Genomic DNA, 23,379 nt, shown 5'->3' on the forward strand with positions numbered 1-23,379 from the left:
AGTAAAATCCACCCAGTGAGAGAATGATCCTTGTAGCCTTGGACTTGTAATAAGCATATGACACAGTCAATCGTACAAAGCTACTAGAGAACATCGAATAATCCACACTCCCTCCGGGGCGTAAGACGATGAACTACCTGTGTAGGAAATCATCCGTACTCTTTCGAGGTAAAAAATATAAATTATGAAGAATTAAACTAAAGGTTCCGCAGGGTGGTGTCCTCTCCCCTTAGCTGTTTAATTTCTGCATTTGGAAACTCCCTCAATCACCAGAGATAATTTCTATCTCGTACACGGATAATTACACTGATAATTTCACGTCGGACAATGGAATCGATGAGATGTGCTCAAAAGCTCTCCGATCAAACACAAACACAGTGAGGCTCGTATGCTTCCGGTTAAGGAACTCCTCTCCAAACGCTTTCTGTTGTGGTGTTTTAGTAGGAACCATCCCTACGGTCGCCTGCTAGAAGCGGAGTAGAAGGAGGAACATCAAGAGGTCTTTCCTTAACTATGTCGTCGTTATTACACAGTACGCCGACTAGATTTCGGACACAAAAAAATTCGAGCAAACACTGATCGCCATTCATAGTGGAGTTATTAACACATTCATCGACTCCTCATAATGAATGGTGAACTTGGTGTCATACCACTACTCATTGCAGACGACAAGCTGGAGTTGCCTCGAGGATCTAGCTTTGCGTTCCTTCGTTCTGGATACTGTTGCAGGTTAAACTCCTACTTATCCAGAATCAACCCCGACATACCGAATATATGTCCAGCATACAAGGAGTCTTCGCATGACCCTAACCCCTCTTTACATGCACAGCTATCCGATACCACTCTCCTTTAAAAAAAAAAATGCAATACAGTGATGGCTATGCATTGTATTAGAACAGTTTTCTGACCTACATGATATTTTCCCATTTCTACGGAACTTCAAAACTTTTTCTGCAGTATACGGCACGAATTTGTTGCTGCTGGTGAGCACGAAACTTTTAATTTGAAAATATTTTATTAAGATTGAAACTGGCTACTTTTTAAGTATTACGTTTCTTCATTTCGAACAATATAACATTATTATTGAGTACTATTCTATATTTTCAGCAAATAAATGGAACCAAAACCGCCGATAGATAAGTCGGAAGCTGTCCCCTTATTAGCACAAAGCGATCAACTAGCTGGTGAACCACTAAAAAATATTATAATATTGCCAAAACAGGGAGGAGTAGATAGGGCGGAAGATAATGTTGATGGTGCTGCGGTGGCCAGCTCAGCCAAACAATTTCAAGAAGTGGAGCAGTACTTACAGAAAAAAGAATCGGATGTGGACACTGCTTTAAATAGTGGTAAGTTTCTTTTTTATTCTTATTTATATATAATTGAAGTATAGAGAGCGTAAGTGAATTATTTTAAATTTGTTTAAAGTCCAACCAGTTAGTTTGGCCAAACTTAAAAAAAATATTTCGCCGTATTCGTTTTCACAATTGGAGAGATAACATCATTAATGAGTATTATTGACATTGTGGTATTTGCTAACCTCACTAATTTAAGTGACAAATTAAACCGTTAAAGAGCACATACTTTAGATAATAGCGTTTGGAAGCTTTAAGTGATATTCACAAAACTACTTTCAATTTTTATTTGAAAAAATTTATTTTATACTCGTCGTAAAAATTTTATAAATTTTTAGGTGTGAGTATCGAACGAAGATAAAAAATCAATGAAAGGCTAAGAATAGAGCAAGTAACTGGTATAAAATTAAAAGACCCACCAAATTGAATATCAAACTGAGATTCGCCAAATAATTAAGAGTTACGAATCGAAAAAGTAACTGGTATAAATAAAAACTGGTATAAAATTATAAAGTTCACAAGATTGGCCATCAAACTGATGTTCGTAACTAAAGCAAATTTGAGTCAAACAAACTGGTATAAATAAAAACTGGTATAAAACTATAAAAATAACAAGATTGTCAAAAAGTTCACAAGATTGGCCATCAAACTGATGTTCGCAACTAAAGCAAATTTTGAGTCAAACAAACTGGTATAAATTAAAAATGGTATAAAATTATAAAGACAAAAGGATTGTCCATAAAACTGGTGTCCGCAACTAATGGGAAGTTTCAGTCAAACAAACTGGTATAAATAAATCTGGTATAAAATTAAATAGAGATGGAAAAACATATGAAAGACGAGTAAATTAGTTTAAAAGGAACTTTTAAATATATATTAGGCAAATTTATAATTTATATAAAATAAGTTTTTAACCGATCAGTAATTTCTTACTTTTGTGATACAATATATCTATGTATGTATGTATATAAATTAATATTTAACGACAAATTTCGCAGTCTTCACTTTGTTGCAGCCAACAATACCATACATAGTAAAACGAATAATATGCTGTTGACAACAAAAAAGAACTATCTCAATCTTAAGCCGAAAACAAGCATTAAACACATTTTATGTGCCACAAAATGACGAAAACGGAATTTATATGCTTGTATGTGCGTATGTAAGTAAATATGTTAAATTTATGAAGAAGAAGAGTAGAGCAAGAATTGAAATGTAGGAAAAAATGCAAGCTGCAACCGGAATTCTTCGAGCTTTCTTCACATGTAATACGTTCCGTCTAAACAAAAACATAGTCGGCTTTTAGGCGCTTGTTGACTGTGAGTGGCTGCAACTTTGCGGCTATGTGCGTGAATGTGTTTGTGTGCGCACCATAAAACTCAAGTGTAAATTGTGGCATGCATGAATTGACTGCGGAAGCAAACAGGCACAAATCCACACACATATCACAGTGTATGTGTGTGCGTGTGTGTATTGTTAAGTAAATAGTCTTATGCCAACAAAATTGCTTGCAAACATTTGCAGCTAAGACCGCAACTGCTTACTCTATGACTTGCATTTCCGCCCGATTGTTCTGCTGGTCGCCATGGCGGCTGCCTCAACGGCGGAGCCACAGTCAATACACGCATACACACACACGTACCAATAGTATTTGCACTTCGTTCTTATTGTTGTTATTTTTTTATTTTTACTACAGCAAAAGGTATTTTCTACGCTTCAACACTGTCTCCTGTCTGCAGCGTTTCGTAGTAGGATAAGCGGAATCCTTGCCAAACAAATCTGCATCGCTGACAACATGCTTTCCGTTCAGCGCACTCACACATAAGCACACAAACACACACTTTCCCTTACGTGTACAATGCCTCGCTTGGGTTGGACTGGCTTTGCTTGCTGCATGCCGAGTTGGAGCTTTGGCTTTAGCTGCAGCTTCGGCTTATGCAATCCTACATGCCAGTTTATCTCCAGGAATTTAACACGCTCTGACTGTGTTCCAGCTCCGCTATGTGTAGGCTCCTTGTCTCCCTGCATATTTGAGCCGCTGAGACTTGTGCCTTAGCACCGACATAATTATTACTGAGCACTGCTGAGCAGAAGGTGGGAGCGCGGCATTAGGCGCTGTCAGTTTTGGCAGCCACACCAAAGGGCTAAGACAGCCTCAGCCGGCTGCAAGGTAGAGTTGTGCGCTCAGACCGTAACACGGTGGTAGTATAAAGAGAATTTCACAGAGAAAAAACCACTGATGGGAAAGTGTATTGTGGATATGCAGTTTCGGAGAATACAAACGGTTCTGTATATGTTCATATATTTCGCCACCTAAGGAGTCGCTGTGAAGTTCAGCTGGAAATTTCAAACAGTAAATCGTGTTATTTTGCAGATAAATTTATTTCACCTTGGTAACGAAAAGCAAAAGTTCATGAGTTACACAGGGATCTCTATATTTCCTTACTGTAGATTAGATTAGATTAAAAGATCTCACAGTTTATAAGTAATCCGCATAATTTGACGAAACGCTTTGTGGACTACCGAGAAGTTTCAACCTCAGTCTTGCAAAAGCTACAATAGACAATAGAGAAGAAGTGTATTGAAGTTTTTATATCACCTTCTTCCATACAAATTTTGATAGTTTGCGTCCGTCTGAGTCTTTAGTCTTACAGCACGAATACCTATTGAATAACTTCCATTAACAACTGCGATTGCGGCAAGACGAAGTTTTCTAAGAGCAGGTAGTTCAGTAGATCTCCCACGTTCTAGGTCAAAAGCATATCAAAATCGCGCAGAGGCTGGTCGTCAACCAATGCCTGCTAAGAGTAGGTACTTCGATACAAATACTTATTATTGTTTGATGCTTTAACCGATCAAATAACTATGGTCCGCCTCAGCCATCACTTCGAGCCTTAGAAGATGCTTTGTTCTACCATAGACATTAAATAAGATCAAATCTTCCTTTATATGTTTTTTAATTGCATTGGTTTATCTGACTTGCCTAGTAAGAACCATCCTTTATTCACAATGAGCTACTGAGCGACGAATATGATAAATAAATTGTACTGTTCTGGTTACTTCTATGTAGTTTCTTGTGACCTTTTGTTACCATACTTCAAAATCTGCCTGTAATTTAACGACCGAGTTGGCAGTTCATCGGGTCTTGGAGCTTAATTATCTTTTTTGTGTCCTGTTGCTTCCCAGACTTCTTCATAGTATAGTAATATTGTCGTCGTTTGAATATCCGGCTTATGTTATTTGTCATATATTAATTAAGAACTTTGCTTTGTTGGAGTATTGGTTCCACATGAAAGGGAAAAGTATCTATCTATCACTGGCCCTAGAATATGTCTGGCGACATTAATGTATTCTTAATGAGTCGGTCTTGTTTCAAAATTCATCTGCCATCGTGATGATCAGGGTATCCAAATCTAGGTGCTTTGGATATCACATAGAACTAGAGGGATCCTACGTTCCGTTTGGTGCACGGATCAGCATAACCTAATCTAACCATCATCAAGTTGTCTTGGTTCCCATTTTTTGTATCCAAATTATCATTTCTCTGCCGATTTAAACACACTACGGTATTATGAAAGCTCCACAGATTTGTAGACATCAAGCTAAAATGACCGCATAAAGTCCGTTTTGGATAATCAACTATCTTAAACAAAATTTTCTTAGGAAATTAGCATTTGTGTCTATTGGACTTTGCAGTACTTTGTAGCCTTCTTTGGTGCAATTTTGAGGGATTATGCAATACCATCAGCAATATCATCGGAATCGCTATTATCTGGGGGTTAAGTATTAATGAATTATTCTAAGGCAGTAGTGGCTAGGTTCGGATGGCTGAATTGAGCTCAGGCTAGATTCTCGTTCACTGGCATTAAATTTATCACCACCTTTGTTGAGGTCGCAAATATTTCAATTAGTCGTTATAAAGGTATTTAGAAACTAAAAATTTCAAACTCGTTACACTGAATCATTGATATAGCATTAAAGTAAGCTCTTTTAGAATAAAGCTAATTGATAAAATTCGGTTATATATTTTTTATATCTTTCTGTAGAGATGATCTAATTTTTTTATAACTTCAGTGATTTTGCTATCCCCTGTGCATTTGACATATATTCGGTGTATATTTTTTTCTAAAACAAACTCCAGATATATTGGTGTCGAGGGCTTTGGCTATATTGCCCGATATCAATACGTTTTTTTACTGCTTGTTTGTTATACTCTGTTGGTGGTTTCCTTCATAACTCATGGAAAACCTTGAGGTGGTGTTTCCATAAAAATAAATTATTATTTATGGTAAACAACTGAGCATCTTCAACATGAGGTCAACGCGGCTGACGCTAGCTGAACCTCAAAAGGTTTATCTAAATCAATATTCTAGTCTTTATTCCATACTTCTCAGTTTTTATAACCGATGCTAAATCATATTTTTAACACTTCCCGGTACTTTCTATTGAAAACATGATAAAGTTTTACTTAACCATATGCTTACACAGGAAACTCATTGAGTAGCCACTTTTTGTACCTTAGCAGTTTAACAGTAGCTGGTAAAAAGCACTGTTAAACAAAAATTATTATAATTTTAACACATTCATTTATATTTATAAAGCACCGAAAATATATAATGAGTTTCAAACACTTTACTCAGGTTTTCATATCGCTGTTTGTTGAGGTATGTGATGAGAGAGATGCGTTGAGGCATTGCCCATCATCGCATTTGCATTCGAAAAGTTTTGGCATATGATTTTAATGTATGTTGAAGTGTTTGTATGTAAGTATTTCAACAGTGCAATATAAATAATAGTTTTGAGCGTAAGTTTTTACGATGTAAGTGAATATTATTATGCATAATATTCTGTAAACACTCGTAACTCAATTTATTTAAATGTTATCCAATGGTGAAAAAAGATTGAAACTAACCACGGAATGCTTGAAAATAAAATGATATGAAATCAAGTTGAAAATGATCAGAGATTATGTTCAAAATACCAGTCTTTCAGCAAAGTTTTCTTTGCGAATGTTTTACCTGAGATGAAAGCCAAACGGTTCAGTGAGCATTTCGCTAATTAAAAGACTTACAGCTTTTTTCAAAATATATTGATATTCTTAGTTAATTTCAGCCGAAAGTAGAGTATTTCCAAAATAAATATAATATATTTGCGCAGTATGGTTGGCTACTCATCGCAGCCAGCTGAGTCGACTCTAGTAGCCATGAATCGGTTTCGCAGCCGTGGATAAGTGCTAGTGCTCCGACATCGCCGTTTGCCCATCAACTTCATTAAAGATTTTACAATAGGATCTTGATTTACGAAGTTACAGAACTCAACTCGTGCACACATTGAAGCCAAGCGACCATCAAGCAGGTTTAACGCTCAATGAATGCTCCCACGACGTGATGACCACAAATACCGATTTTCAAAAGACAATTTTGTTCAGTGATTATGCTCTCTTTTGGTTGAATGCGTACGTTCATAAACCAAATAAAGCCGTTACATTCTCAAAAATGAAGCCAACCATAATGTTGCAGTCAATGGAGGATTTTGACGCGAACGATCTTTGGTTCTAAATGTCACTCAGCCAACGAAAGAAACAACTTATTAAAGAAAACTTGGTGGATGCATTATCTCGCATCGTGGCCTGTGGTGTGGCCTCACAGATCGTAACACCGATTGACTATTTTTTGTGGCGTTATGTTAAGTCAGAGAACAAGACTCTCACAGGGAGAATAACAGCGACATCAGCTCTAACAGTATTCTTAGTGATCAGTGGAGATAGAGCTGATGTCGCTGTTATTCTCTCTGCGCGTGTCTGGTACCCTCTTATTACTCGCTACTTACACTGAATAACTCACTTTGTCCGAAGTGTAACTTGGCGTACCCATTAAATGTTTGCTTCCATATAAGTGGCCCCAAGCGTTCATGCAATTGGAGAAGAAAACATATCTTTCTACTCCGTCGAACTTGCATTTTAATTGGACTGAATTTAAAGTTCTCTCATCTGATCGCATACAAACATTCATTCCACTAACACAACGAACGCAATACAGCACAGCTGCACTTGATGCCACCACTTACTTAAGTCCTTGCATTTGCTAATCCTGTAAAAGAGCTCGCTCGCTCATCTTAATTCAACCCTAACTCGCTGGCCAGAGGAATGTAATGCACTGAAATGTTGCATTAAAGCGCAGAAGTGGAAAACCCAAAGGCAAAGTTGAGTGGCAAAGTGGGATTGTTGTACTGTGGCAATGTGGCCGGGCACTTGGAGCGCTACAATTCTACTTATATGCGTATGTGTGTGTGTGTGTCTGCGTGTTGTGGTCTGCTCAGCAATGCTGAAAGCTTCGCAGATAATCAACATCACATCGCATCGCCTTGCATTACATCATCTTGTTTTCGAACTCAATTTCACTTGTCCAACAAATGTGTTTCATATTTGCCAATATGGTGTTGTGGTTGCTTTTGTTGTTGTAAAAAAGATGTGCATGTATATATGTACATGTATAGTATGAGATTCTGTGTGTGTGTATGTGCGTGTGGAAGTGCATATGAATAATCTGTGTGCACTCGCTGGCATTTTTAATGCTTGTCCAGAGCAATTTCCTAGCTCAGTCGTCAGTGTAATCCTCTCCGAGCGGCCCGAAGCGAGTCAAATGAATGAATTTCTTTCCAAAGCCAGTTAATTATCAAGCGTAGCTCATCAAGTGCCTTTTACGCACCCCCCTCACAATGCGCACACATACATACATGAAAAGAGTTACAAGTATATTCATTGGCGTCCAGTTTGGGCGCTTTGTAAATGTGAGGTTATGTGTAATTGAGTACTGAAGCAGTTTTAATGCTGAATTGCCTTCGAATGCATGAAGTGCTGAGAATATACGGGAATGTAATCAACCTAAATGACAGCCAAATAAGTGGACTTAATGCATGAATAGCAGCGCAGGCAAATGAAGCAACAGATAAGCATTGACTGACATACATACATATGTAACTGTGAAAGAGATTTAGTCGGTTTGGTTGTGAATTCCAGTATGGTTTTTCTTATTTTGGTCTGTGGCGTATGCGGCTTTGGTAAGACGACTGCACTCTTTGCACTGAATATTGACGGATTGTATTTTAGTTTCTCAACCAAGTCCTCACTAAGTCTGAATACATTTACCGCGACGAAAATCGCATACGAAGCTGTCCAAATTGAGTCATTCATTTTTCGATATTAGGCGCTTTGCTTCAATTAAGATTAGTTACTTTAGACCGAGCGACTCAGGGACTGGTTGAGGTGTAACCTTAAACGCAGTATTTTGATTAGAGACTCAGTCATCAGCCATTTCGAGGGGATTAAGTATTGTGGTGGACTTTTCCTTTTGCATAACACTAAGTGCGAGCAAAATTAGAAAAGAAACCATAAGTGATCTCAATGGTACGCATTAAGCTAAGACAAAAACCTATTGCGATCGCGAAGTTGAAACTGCAGCAGCACCGAAAAAGTGGTTCGTAAACCAGGCTAAGTGTTATCTGAAACTTAAGTAAATTAAATGGTATGGGCAAGGTTTTTCTTGAAAGCAGATAAAACTGCAATATTTAAAACAAGAAAAACGTTTACCGTTTACGGGGTACGGGGTACCCTCCCAGGTAAACTTTTTTAGTCCATAAAAGGGTACAAATCTTTATGCTGATTCTTTTCTTCTTTCTTGATTGGCTATATGCTATAGCGGTCCTTTTTTGAGAAAAAGTATTAACTGCCTAGTCATCTTATTGGAGTGATAAAAAATTTCGGACATAAGTTTATTTAGAATAGATTAGAGAGATTCGTTTGTACTCAACTATTTGACTTCATTTGTAGTAAGGAAGAACTGAGGCATCATTGGAACCTGATATTGCACACATTCTTTAGTAATTTCGTAGCGATTTAACCTTCCTAAGATCATTCGTTTGTACAATATTTTTAAGACACAGATAGGTCCGATGGAACTTCGAAGTCTATAAAAGTGAAATCCACATAACACGAACGATTCACACCACAACTACAACATTTAGAATTATTTCGAAACTGATTTTAAAATACGAAACAACGAATGATGTAATAAAAGAAGAACTCCGTAAAAATAAACTAAAATACACTGACACAAAATTCGAACAAATAAAGGTAAACAAAATTGCCAAAATAGAGTGGAACTCAAATGAAATATAAGCACCAAAATAAGCAAAAGGCACAAGAAGAATAACAAAGCACACAAACAAAAATCAGCATAAGTAAGAGAGTAAGTGGAACATCCTTATATTAATTCTCCTCGCAGTCAATGAGTCAGAATGTACCGCAAATGCTAAAGAGAAGGTCGCTTGACATACCGTGGTTGCCATTTTTCATGCAACACTCAACGCCCTCCTTCCCCTCCCACCACTTCAAAAGCCAAATGTCGACAATATGTTGCATGCTGTTGGCAACGCCGCTGCCGGGCATTTATTTGTGTGTCTTTCATTCAACGGTTTTTCACATTCTCTACCTTCTCTCGTCTGCATAACGGCACGCTGTGGCTGCCTGTGTAAATAGTAATACAAATCATAGAAATCAAATATAAACATGACACAACAGAAAATTCTATGCGAGAAAAGTTGAATGCGGTGAAATGTGGGGAAAAAAATCGGAACCACAAAGGTGGTGGAAGTGGGGAAAAGTGTGTGAAGAGGCAACATTTTGATTAAAGCAGAATAATGTTGAGCGATGCTTTATGTGCTCCTTTTACCTTCGTCCGCTAATGAGTTCGGCGAATTGTCACAAAGAAGACAAGCATTTATGGCTGGGTGCTACGAAAGGGAGAGTGAGGCGTGAGGGAGCATAAGAAAATATTTGTATGTGACTCTTAGGGTAATGTAAATATTTATGTTTTTTTTAAGAAATTGCAAAAGTCTGCAGCTAAGCAACAACAGCGATTTTTTAACCTCACTTTCGGTCTTTAAAAAGTTTTGTCGGGAGTAAAGGGTAAGGAGGATAGCAATATTTGTATCAGAGCTGATTGGTTGCGGGAGTACTCTTTTTGCATGTAGTGTAGAGTATTTAAGAGTTTTTAGATATATTAGGAGCTAGCTTTTTCTCTGTAGTAAAATACTATACCACTTCGAGGCTATTATTTGCTGCTGCCGCAACGGAATTTCTCAATGTTGAAAGTGTGTACAGACGTTGTGGCATTTCAATGTTATTCGCTAGTGTTCTTATTCTCACTTAAGTAAAATGATGCCAATGAAGTTATCGGAAATGGCTAACCTCCGAACGGAGTGGTAAGAGCCCACTGTTCGAATACAGATCTTGTGAGAAATGGAAGGAAAATTATTCCGTTGATATAATCACGAAAGATAACGAAAGGTTTGAGGGGTGGAGCCAGAGAGCTGAGACTCTTGCGAGCGGTGCGACAGCGATCTTGCTTTGATACAACATCAATAATGCATAACTTGGTAGCTTATCTTTAAAGCCTAGAAGCAGTGTAATCTGTAGAATGTAAAACTAATTAGATCATCGGGTGGTGGCCATCCCATTTCACAGGAAATCGAGCCAACAAACTCAGGAATATAGCATTTTTTTGCAAGTTTTTTCGAATATTTTCATTATATGCCATATAAGCTCCACTAACATAGAGTTCTTTTAGAACTATTACCTAGCAATTTTACTTAGATGTAAACGATTAATAGGAGGATTTTGTGGTGAATATAGGCGCATGGAGGATTTTCTAAAGACTCGTTTTAATTTTTCATAAAACCTCTAAGAAAACTGCTTTCATGGTTATGGTTTAATTTGTAGAAATATTCGAACACATTACTTGGTTTAAATTCCGTCGGGGTACTAATACAAAGTGCGTTCCAAAGTAAACAAGACAAATGGTTTTTTCTGCAAAATCAATTTATTTTATTTAAAAGAGTCTCCTTCTGCTTTAATACAGCTTTCTGCATGGTCCAAAAGCATGTCGAACGAGTGTTTTAGCTCGTTGGCCGGTATGACCACCAGTATGCCGGTGTAAGCCTTTTGAATGACCTCTTCGTTTGCATTACGCTTTCCTTTCATGGGCAAATGCATTTTTCCGAAAAGGAGGAAGTCGCACGTTGCCATATCAGGTGAATACGGGGTATGGTTAATGGTTAAAATGTGATTTTGGTCAAACAATCGTCCTTCGACCTTTCGTAAGATTTCGGAAATTACATCGCAAAGCCGTATTAGCGTATCGACTGACATATTTGGCTCGCTCTACGCGGCTCTAGCTTCACTGTTGCTTTGTTTTCCACCCCTTTATAGCACTTGCAGTATCAAAGCTGTCATTCTCTCTATGGCAACTGTGCTCAAATTGAAAGGTGAATTTTTAGTTTATATCGCGTGTTTTTAGAATCTGTAAATTGTTTTTGTGTAAGTTGGTAGTACTGTTAGGGACATATGTGCTAAATTTCTCGTCAAAATATTCATTAGTATTTAAGATATCTGTCGTTTTGTGAGGCTCTTGTTTCACTGCGGGCTTCAGTACCTTGCAGCACTTAGAGATAATTTATCTGTGCTGTATCTGTGGCCCCTGCTTCTTCAAAAAACAGATTTCCGCCTTATTGGCTTTGCTTAGGGTCTAACGTGACAGGCCCCCTTCTATATATATTTTTTCAATTCTTGAGCTTTTTCCTTTAAGAGGCTGCTCATTTGTCGGAATTGCCGATATCAGACCACTATAGCGTGTAGCCGTCATACAAACTGATTGACAAACCATACCATAACATATAGCTGTCGTACAAACAAATCGATCAAACTTAACTTACTATATGGAAAACCTTTTTATTTGACAAGATATTTATATGAAATTTGACACAGAAATAACTTTTTAACCAAAATCAGAATAAAATCTCCGAAAATATTTTCTAGATCGGATCACTACATCACATAGCTGTCATACAAACTGACTGATCAAGTTAAGTTATTGTATGAAAACTACTTCATTTGTGAAGGGTATTTTTATAGCCTCGATGTACTCAAAGTTGTCTTGATTGTATAAGTATAAATATAGTTTAGATCTATTAATTGACGGTCACATAGTCAACGCATATAATGATGTTCGCCTCTTTAAGTTGCATACCCCATTAAACAGCAGCCAGCAACTATTCCAGCTTTGGAAGACAACATTTCCGAAGAAATTCGGGCTATTCCGGCCGAAATGCTCGAAAAAGTTGCCCAAAATTGGACTTTCCGAATGGACCACCTAAGACGCAGCCGCGGTCAACATTTAAATGAAATTATCTTCAAAAAGTAAATGTCATGAACCAATCTAACGTTTCAAATAAAGAACCGATGAGATTTTGCAAATTTTATGCGTTTTTTTTTTAAAAAAGTTATCAAGCTCTTAAAAAATCACCCTTTATATGTGTGCATATAATAGTGCTTGTCGAGGATCAGACGGCGGTGGCGTATGAGCGACATAATTGCTAAGTGCGCACACCAACAGAGTTTTAAATCTGTAATCTAAGTACCTACATCGCTGGAAAGTAGGTGAGCTGCTCTCCAGCTATTTATTTTGCGAATTCACCAGCGTAAGTGCACAATTTACACGTTTTTATTTTGTGTGCGAGTTGCGCCTCCAGTCGCTCCACTAAACTACCTGCTTTCCCATACAAACCAAACTCTCCATTTGTATACACACATGATTGCCCTCCCGCATGTGTTGGTGGCATGCAGCAGTAAGTGGTTGTACTTCCACTTGCATTTACGGCGGCAGCCCAGAATCGGTATTCGGCTTAAGTAGCGCTTTTATTTAAATGCATTTAATTAGCGGTCTCAAAACTGCATGGAAACGCTGTTGTGGAATTCACTTATTTACACATACATACATACATATATACACATGCCACACTTCTTTTCAGCTGGCTTGTGCTCTTTTTTTCTTCGGAGCTATGGAAGTAAGTATGCCGCGGCAAGAATTTACACCACAGTTATTTGTGTGTTAGGTTGTTATGACTTTGTGCTTAACGGTATTTTATTAATCGCTAATTTAATTAATTGAATCGAGTAAAGGTATGCTAATCTAAAAAATACCATAGCTCTAGGAAGAGGAATTAGCGGAGAGAAGTTGTATAAAAAATGCTAGCATACTTTAAGGCGTTTCAAATATTTTTCTATTATTTGCGGCCTTAAAATGCTTCGCAGAAAAATTTTTACTGATAAATAACTATCCGCCTGGACTTTAAGTGGTTTACATTGTTCCACAAATAGTTCTTCGTCAATTTTATTGATACGAAAAGAATTTTTCGACTACTCAATATTAAAGTAATATATGAACTTCGTCTTAATAGAGCCCTCAACTCCTTCTTAACTTTTTATAAAAATGGTCTGAAGTGGAATATAAAATAAGTGGCATGAGTGTAAAGAAAAATAACAAAAAAAACTTCAATCTCGACTACACCATTTGGTTCCACTAGCACTTGGGTAACCCTACGCCAGCCAAGTATATGTATATATGTATGCACGGGTCTGTAGTTCCCTACTCGTATAGAAGATTTCATGCCAATTTGCACATTAAACCGTTGAATACGTTCCACATCCCACATTGCACGCTTTTTGGTGCCTTCAAGAGTTTCCAGGTGCTTAAGAAATGCTATTGAAAACACCACACTCGGTTCTTTTTTTTGCCAGATTTACACATACAAAGCCCAGCACTTGGCGCGTGTGTCGAAGTGTGAGGCGGAAAAATTAGCAAATCAAGTATAAATGGCTTCACACACATACACACAAACACCTTACACACACATGCGGGTATATGCCACTTTTCACTTGTCGGATAATTAAATGCAGCTATTTGTTCATTAACTCAATACTTGAAATTACAGGCATGAGAGCATACATAACTCGCTCATGTGCTCCAATTAAGTTGAATCGCTTTTTCCACTGAGCAGTTATAAAATTATCTACAGGTCACTTAGCAGGAACAAATTCCAAAAGATATAATGGAATTCGACCATTTTGGGGCGCGATTACAAAAGAGCACCAAAAGTGCACAAAGTGGTATTGAATTGTGGGCTCTATGGTGATAAGTTGAATATACTCGTCAGTTGTGTATAATTTTATTAGAAGAAAATTATGTGTACTTTCAGAGTACTGCTTTGTTTCTTCCAAAACTAAGGTTGAAAACCGAAATCACATATACAAGATACTGAAGCTTTTCATAGTCTAACCTCTCATTCGACTAAAAATATCTTGTACAATTATCCTCCGGATGATGGTGAAAAATGCAATAAACGTTTAAACTGCATAAGTGGGTGTTCTGGAAAACTGAAAAGCAAAGTCAAAAAAAAAGACAAGAGCCGTGAAAAATGGTCCGACATAGACCAACTGTTCGTCGACTTTAAAACTGCATTCTACAGCATGAGAAAAAGCTTCCTCTATGCCACTATTTTCGAATAGTTTTCCCCAGCGAACATAATACGCTTGTGTAAGCTAACATCTGGCCATACTAAAGGATTCTTTAGGATCAAAAGGATTTTTCCGAGCCGTTCGATACCAAACAAGGTACCAAATAGAGTGACTCTTTATCGTGTGACATATTCAATCTATTGCTGTAGAGCCAAACAAAGAAAGCACAATCTTTTATAGCAGTGGAGAGGATCATTTTGAAGGGCCGGGAAGAGGTCGCTGATGAAGATCGGAAGAATGAGCAAATTCAAAGTGAAAACGATGCTCATTGTCTTTTTTGACATCAAAGTCATCGTCCACCATTAATTTGTTCCTCCTGGACAAACCGACAACGCTAAGTTTTACATGGAAGTCCTCAAAATACTCAAACGAAGTGTCAATCGAGTCGGACAAGACATCGCAGCCGATTGGAAGTTGCATCACGACAACGCCCCGGCTAACACTGCTTATAAACAGCTACCTAACCAAGGCCGACATCCCAACACTTCCGTTGCAGCTCTACAGCCCAGATGTGGCGCCCCTGGTCAGTTTTTGTTTCCTTGCCTGAAGAGACCGATGAATGGCAAGCATTTTAGCCGATAAAGGCGATCCAAGCAGAATGCATCTCGGCTCTCTTAGCTATTCCGGAGAATGCCTTCCGTGACGCCTTCAATGCTTGGAAATCGCACTGGCAGCGTTGCCTATTTTGCAAGTTTTTAAAGAACTGTAACGATTGGTTCAATTAATCCTATTACTTTCCGGTCAAACCCTTTACAATTGCTGCAGGTTCAACAAGTGTCGGGTCCAAATGTTGAAAAAAAGTATCAATAATGTTTCATACTTAGACATTTTTATATCAAGTAATTACGATTTTCCTCAACTTCGATAAAGTTTTCTTCATTCTAACCACACTAAACTATTATATTTCAATATTCATAACTACAGCGTTCCCGCTGGGCATCTGACAATGGCACTATTAGAAATCCCTTATTTTATGACTTTCATTGTAAGTTTATTTTTCCGCCGATTTTATAATTTTTTGACTGACACAAAACTTCGCCGAAAATTCTTGTGCAAACTTTTGGGTAACAATTGAAAAACTCCGGTAATTTATTTCACTTGCAGCTGCACAAATGGACATTCGCAAATGCAATGAGTATGTCGGTGTTATGTCGGTATGCACGAGGAGCCAACTCGTAACTCTAAAACAACTCAAGCGCTTGTGGCCTTTGCCTTTGCAAAGCCTTCAACGGCGTGCACAGCGAGCGAGAGAGAAAGAGAGTGAGCATGAAAAAAATTGATTTCAAAATTTACATTTCAGCCAAAAGATAGAAAAAATGGGAAATTTCATAAGCTCCACACAGCTCGTACTCGTCGTGGGCGCTCGAAATTCATATTCAAATTGTAAATTTCGTGCAGTGACTACCAGTTTGACAAGACAAAGTACCAAAGTGTGCCGAAGTACGTCGAGTTCTTGTACGCGTGGCAAATGAAGCGTTTCGGAGAAGTTGCAAAAAAGTATTAAGTGTTAAAATAATTCAGCAGGCGGTAAAAGTGCAGTAAAAAATGCCGAAATAGAGTTCGGCAAAAGATGGAGGAGGACTTAGCTTAACTTGGCATACAAGTGGGATGTACATTAGGGTAGAACTTGAATTAGAGAAAATTTGTGTATTGGATTAGTTAGTACATAAAGTAACCTAATTTTGAGCACGTTTATATAAAGTAGCAACCATAAAACCATGTGATCAAAAATTTGAAATCATAAAAATGTTTTCACAACTGTAAATCCAAATACTTGCTTGGGATTGAGGAGAGTTTCTGACCTTTGACGAGCTCCAAAGAGAATCTAAACTGCATCGTGAATAGCCAAGGCTTTCAGTACTTTTATGCACTCCGTAGTAGGTTTTTCAATCATTTCCAATCAGATCAAAATCTGAACTCTGCTCTATCGGCCCAATCGGTGAGCCTAAAAATTTCGTAGTTTTAGTTTTCAACACCACCCTAGAGTACACACCATAAGTGTGTGCACATTTCCAGCTAGTTGCCCATATATTTGTAAGTAGTTGAAGTAGACGAAGTTCATTTTCTTGCGTATAGTCGAGTCATATCTTATCAACTTGCATTCTGCATTAATATAACTTTTTAAGACATTTGGCAAAGGGTAAAAAGTTTCATTATTTATTTGTTTGAGAAAATGACGAAAAATAATGCAGTTTGGCAACACTGGACTGATTTATTTTATGCAACTATGAAGATTTTTACATTTTTGTTTCATATAAAGTTTTGCAAAATTGTCTAAGCCCTCATATTACATTTTAGTACAATGATGTAAGGTTGCTTGGCTATTTTAGTTAGGGCAAGGATCAATTAGCTTGTAAAGTCTCGCGCAACTTGCTTTAAGGATTGGCAAAGCTTTCTGGTCCTTTGCTCATGGGCAACGGCAAATATTGACATAGAAGAAAGAAAAAGTGGCTGTTGTCCGGGTGGACGAGAACACTCCAGCTTTGAAGGTATTCAGTACCCCCCGCTGGAAGCAGGAAGAGGAAGACCTCCTCTCCGTTGGAGAGATAAGGTAGAGAAAGACTTTTCTGCACTTGTCCTTTACCTATTTAATAAGTCCTTAATTCTAGCCTTGTCATACTTGGGTCATGTCTGAGTCATCTGTTCTGAGCTATATGCTCAAAATGCGTACCAAGCTCCCGTTTAATCGTTCCCAACGGTGCCCCGATTTCGTTTAAGGAGGCTCGTAGATTGCCTAACTGATCCACTTTAGTTGACCTGGCTGTTGTGGCTAGGAACCCAAATTATGGGCGGGTATCGTTGACCTGCTAGAGGGCTTATAGTCTGCCTACAATTGATGACTACGCTCGAATTAATCTGTGGTGTCGATAAGACCAACAATGCCGTGGCTACCCATGTATACGGCAGCTTTCTGTATCTTCTTGCCGCCGGCCTCCATTATACCTAGTACTGCCATTTGGAAATAACCGGGTATTGAGAAAGAGGGAGTTGCCAAGATCGTTGGAGTACACCGTCTTTTACTTCGCAATCCTTTTGGGATCCGTCGGTATTGAAAGAGGTCGTATAATCCTCCCCTACTAAACCTCTTTTCCATTTACGTCTAGAGGGTAAACCCGTAAGTGGTGATTAAATCTAATCTTGGAATTATTTTTGTTTGTTTTATTTAAGTTTAGTTGGTTTCGGTTAGCACTTCATTCATTACCTTTCTGGCTCCTGCCTCCGAATACCTATATTTCTAGGGGTAGCTGCCGCATGAGTATATGTTATATTAGGTCAAATGTAATATGTGGGCCGATTTCATAATTGTTTATGCACAATAGAATACATAAATCGTACCGCTATTTACTAAGTTGGATATACAAGGACTCGCAGCCGATCTGGACTAATTTCGAATAAGTCAAATCACTTGTCTTATCACTTCATATATTAAATTTGTAGTCATGCTATCTCCTCACACTGTTCAGGCACAAGTGTGCGAGGGCTCAAAAGTGATGATAAGGTTTCTCAAAAAATTCCAATCAAATCTTTAATAATTGAAAAACCGATTATTTACAATGTTCGTAAATTAATTAAGTGCCTCGTGCAAACAAGTGAACAACAACAAACTACGGCAAAAATTGTGCAAACATCGCCTTAACATCTCTTTAACTGTAAAGATAATATTTTTGTTTACCAAGATACAAAACGACGATAACAGCAACGAACAAAACGAACGAAACGAAGCAAGCAAAAGCAAAAGCAATAACTACTCGAGTGCAAATATTTGAATTTCCGTGTAAGGCGTCGGGTATTTCTAATTAGATGCGCATGCATACATACGCACAAGCCTGCATACATATTTCCTAAAATAGTGCAGTTAGAATTTAAGAAGCTATGTGGCAACGCGTAATACGAGTAAACTAAAGCTTAAATTTATTAAATTCCACTTTAAAGTAAAGCGACAGGTAATAAAAGCTAATAGAATTTTGTATTTAATATTTCATCATGGGTTCTCATTTATCTACCACTTTAAACTATAATATGCACAGAAGCATGATATTCAATACTCTTTAGGGGTTTCGAGACAAATTTTGATGAGCGATAAGGCCCATTTCTGGCTCAATGGCTATGTAAAAAAGCAAAATTGTCGCATTTGAGAGGACGAGGAACCTAGATTCATCCAGAAAATCAAGGTTTTGGTGTAAATTGTGAGCCGGTCGAATCAAAGGTCCATATTTTTTCAAAAAGGATGTCAGTGAGAACGTAACCGTTAATGGCGACCCTTATTGTAACATGTTAACCGGCTACCTGATGTCTGAAATTGAAGCTCGTGATCTCGGCGACATTGGGTTTCAACAAGACGGCACCACATACCACGCATCGCATCAATCGGTGAATTTATTGAGAGAACACTTCGGTGAACAGATAATTTCACGTTTTGCCGATCGATTGGGTACCAAGATCGTGTGATATTATACAGCTAGACTTTTTCCTGTGAGAATATAAAAATCTAAAGTCTATGTGGACAATTCCGCTTCGTTTGAGGCTTTAGAGCAAAACATCACCTGTGTAATTCGCCAGGTCGAAATGCTCGAAAGAGTTATCAAGGATTGGACTCAACGGATGGTCCATATGAGACGTAACCGCGGCTAATGCTGTTGAGATAATCTTAAAAAAATATTACCAAAGAATATTTTTTCGAATGATGATAAAGAATTCGAATTAGATACAATATAAAGATTCTGGAAATAGGTCACCCTTTTTATAGTATAAGTGTATTGTAGAAGTCAATCTGAGAATTTCAAAAAATCGAGTTTTTTGCTTTGCATATTTGAGAATATGTGTTCTCCGCAAACTTGAAGTTGATACAGAAAATTGTTTAAGAATCCATTTCTAGAATATTTTAGGTTTGTGCTATTGGCTGCCAAAGTTGAAATGCATTTCCAACCTCCTTTTCAGAGTTGGTGAGGAAAATTTTTCTGAAATGACCATACCGACCAACTTGAACTTTCCACACGACCTTCTTAGATATATTTGTCAGGGCATGATTAACGGAATAACCTATATTCACTTCTAGTAAAATTTGTTTAGTCTTTTGTATTAAGCTAATTTGAAGCTGAAAAATCTTTCTAATGGCCAGTCACTGTTTTTCGGAGGTCCTCCTGGAGATCGACAATGGATTCAAGGCAAATGAATAGTTGTCAAAATTTATCGCCGATTACACGACTCAACAAATCTGAAGGAAAAACTTACGACTGATATGCTAAGAGGTTTGTGGGGGTATTTGAAGTGTCATGATTGCGAATTTGGGTTCAAAAATGTATCATTAGTAAATGGTGGTGGTTTGAAATTTCGATTTACACTGATGAAAGCTTTACTTCTATGAGTAATATCTTTAGCGAAAAAATTACAAAAAGTGGTCGACCAAAATGGTAGATATTTGTTTATTTATTTATTAGTACAAATATAAAAAAAAAAAATAAGTTGAAGTTTGATTAGAAATACGTAAAGACTTTTTTGAGTATCCAATAGAAAAAAAATCTATAAAAATATTTCACAAAAGACGAGTTTCTTCTGGCTTGTAAATGGCTTATACAAAGTACATACTAAAGTTCTTGCTTCATTGATATTATCTTAATGGTAATTTTATTATAAATTATTAATATGAAAAATGTTTCATGAATACTAGTATTGATATCTAAATCAAATATTATTCTTTGCTAAATAGTGCCGTCTAAATTTAACTGTTACAACAGACCGCTAATATTAGCGCAAGACAAATAAGTTTATCATAATTTACTAATTAACATTTCCATACTTAAAACAATTATCTGAAATATTATATACCAAAGATAAGATAATATTATCTGCTGAGGATACTCCTTTAGGAAAACAACTAAAACAACTACATGGATATGATTTCCCTTAAAAAACACACACACTCTAATTGTTAGGGTATTTCAAATGGTTTTTAATTTTTTTTCTTCAATGTGAAGTACAATCGATACAATTTAGTTCTGAATATAACACCGTTGAAATGGCATCCATGGATTCTTTTGTAGGAACGAAATCGATGAGTCCAATTTTTGAGTACTAAATTCCATGTTCCACTAAATCAAAAAATGTTATGAAAAGCAAGTTCAATATTGACTGCTAAAGTTTCAAAAGAGCGTGATTTATTGCTAAAGATCAATAACTTCAACTAACCGCGCAACAAGTAAGCTTATGGTGTTAAAACACAACTTCTTGATGGCATTTCATTCATTGTCAAGATCAACTGCTTCCAATTCATGCCAGTGAATTGAGACGAAAATCCCAAATAAGAGCAGAAGGTTTGACAAATGTATGAAAAATCTCTAAATCTCATAAATGGGTTATGGTTATGTATACTGGATAAAAAGGTGTTTGGTGACAAACTTTATTTCGAATGGTCACATTGTATGAAACATAACATTTTCTACAACAGTGAGTTCGTCGATTAATGCCAGAAAAACAGTCGTGTACAATCTGTTCGTCATAATTCTCCCCGTATTTTATACTAAATTTCTAGAAAAAAATTCTATAATCGCTGAATATTTTCTTACAGGGCTTCCTTCTATATATACATACAAATATATATTGAACTACATCTTCATCACCGCCTGTTACCGTACGACAAATAGTAGTTATGTTGACAATTTTCGGTTTAACAAAAAATCATTCATGTAATTTACCCAACGAGTTAACAGTTGATTTAAAGTGGTTCGGTAATGTGTGAAATATCGAGCAAATATTGATGCTCCCGGCAATAAAACAGCATATTACACAGCACACAAGTGCAAATAATATTCATGTAGCGGCGACTGTTGACAGCTGTCAGTGTGTTAACGCTTTTTTTCTCATTTATTGACAGTTCGCTCAGCTCACGTGTTGGCCGTAAATACGAAAAGAGTATTTCTCTCTTTGTTTGCAACAGTTTAGCACTGATGCTCACTTAAGTTATAGGTGTTCACAATCCTTTTGTGTTGATCTCCGCAAATGTGTCACCCGAATTTGTTCGTAGCTTATCAGTTGTTTGTTGTATTCATTTTTAATTTATTCTTAAATGTAAATAAGTGCGTTTGTTTTTATTTGCTTGTCTGGTTTATTTTGCACTGTATGCACTAATATCACAACGAGAGCATCTCCTCTGCTCAAATCTTTCATTATCTCGCCGGCGCTGTGTAATCGCTTGCGATCTGTGTCGGTTGCTCGCCCTTTTAGCATTTCAGTTGCGGTTTTTCATCGCGTTAATTCGGTTCGCTGTGGTTGCATAAATGTCGCCAAATACGCTCGTCGTCGCGGTGCTTTGTTGATCTCCGTATTGTTTTTAGTTTTCCAGCGCAATTATTTGTCAATAAATATTGTAAGTTCGCAAAAGTTCTGAAGTAAGTTTCTGTTAAACAAATTTAATTTCGAAATATTGTTGGATTAAGGCGGATAATCAATTGTTAGTTATAATTATGAATGCGTGTATCATTATTAATGTGAAAGGTGTGAGTGAGTGCGGCAAGCGCCAGGCTTTGAACTTTGAAAAACAAGCTCGTTGATCGCGTCACTCGGACGTCTTTTATTAAAGGGTTAATGCTATGCGCATATTTTTTGTTTGATAAGAAGTCTTCAACTCAATCTTTTATGACTCAACTTCATAAAAAAATTATTTTTAGTTCGAGTTCTCTTACGTCAGCAAATTATGGAATATTAAAAAATTTATTCTCACCAAGACAAGTTTTTATATCTTACATTTCAGTATTTTTGAATCGCTAGTTTAAACCGACGTTTTCTCGAATTCTTCATTATTTTCGATTAATAAATCCAGTTCTTTAAGCCAGGTACCAATAATTTCGCGTTAGTAAGATAAAGCTGTCTCGGAGTTTTAAGTCTTTCATTCATCTACGGTCTGCAATCCTTTTAAGCTAATCTAAGTGCCTTCATTTCCGATCAAACCTGACTATATCCAATGCGTTGCAGAAACATTTTGTCGAAGAACATTTGATCAGTCTTCCTCGAGAACTTAACTACGAGTATACTGATAAAATCGCATCTCTCTCTTTAATTCCTAAAGTGTGAAGCATTAACGAAGCAGATTATCTTGCGATGTTGCGATTTACAATCCGGAACTCTACATTCTTCAAATACATCACTATTGAAGATGAATCTAGCGAATCAAAAAAAAACAAATGAACACCAGGTTTTGACATCTTTCCTATTTGGACATGATGTCTGAAGCCATTTTTATGCTAAGGCGTGCTATCCATTTACTTCAAAAAATAAATGCCAAAAAATGTTTCCCTTAAATTTGAAGTTTTTGTGTTTTTTCTATAAAAATGTGAAGAACCTCCAAACGGATCATGGGGATTTGAGTTGGGTAGACAAGGGCCGGACGAAATAAGTACTGGTAAACAATACAGACTCAAGATTATCATAAAGCTCTGTGATCTAGCTAAGTTTTCTTCCAATTATAAATCGATAAATCGAATAGTTTTTGAGTTACAATTTTTTAAAGTGTAGTCGTTGTGTGCCATCAGCTCTTGCTTGTGTGATTACTCAAACTTTGTAATCATTATGAATGCTTGTTTTGTATAAAGTTCTACCAACAATGACTTAGCAGTTTGG

The 23,379-nt window shown here is 37.1% G+C and overlaps 1 protein-coding gene across 7 annotated transcripts in view; it reads left to right on the top strand.

Annotated features, from left to right (window-relative positions):
* The window catches only part of LOC105231819 (sodium/hydrogen exchanger 9B2), a 66,726-nt gene that overhangs the window by 1,369 nt on the left and 41,978 nt on the right, over positions 1-23,379 (top strand). For 4 of the 7 annotated variants that reach the window (XM_049449661.1, XM_049449660.1, XM_049449659.1 and 1 more), the window contains one exon: positions 1,108-1,349. In XM_049449661.1, coding sequence (XP_049305618.1) covers positions 1,115-1,349 — 235 coding nt within the window. In that variant the 5' untranslated portion in view covers positions 1,108-1,114. Of the gene's footprint in view, positions 1-1,107; positions 1,350-21,954; positions 22,214-23,379 lie in introns of those variants that run through there. The other 3 variants (XM_049449664.1, XM_049449662.1, XM_049449663.1) reach the window with 3 other exon arrangements.

Source organism: Bactrocera dorsalis, chromosome 2 (assembly GCF_023373825.1).
Source record: "Bactrocera dorsalis isolate Fly_Bdor chromosome 2, ASM2337382v1, whole genome shotgun sequence".
NCBI classification, from domain to species: Eukaryota; Metazoa; Arthropoda; class Insecta; order Diptera; family Tephritidae; genus Bactrocera; species Bactrocera dorsalis.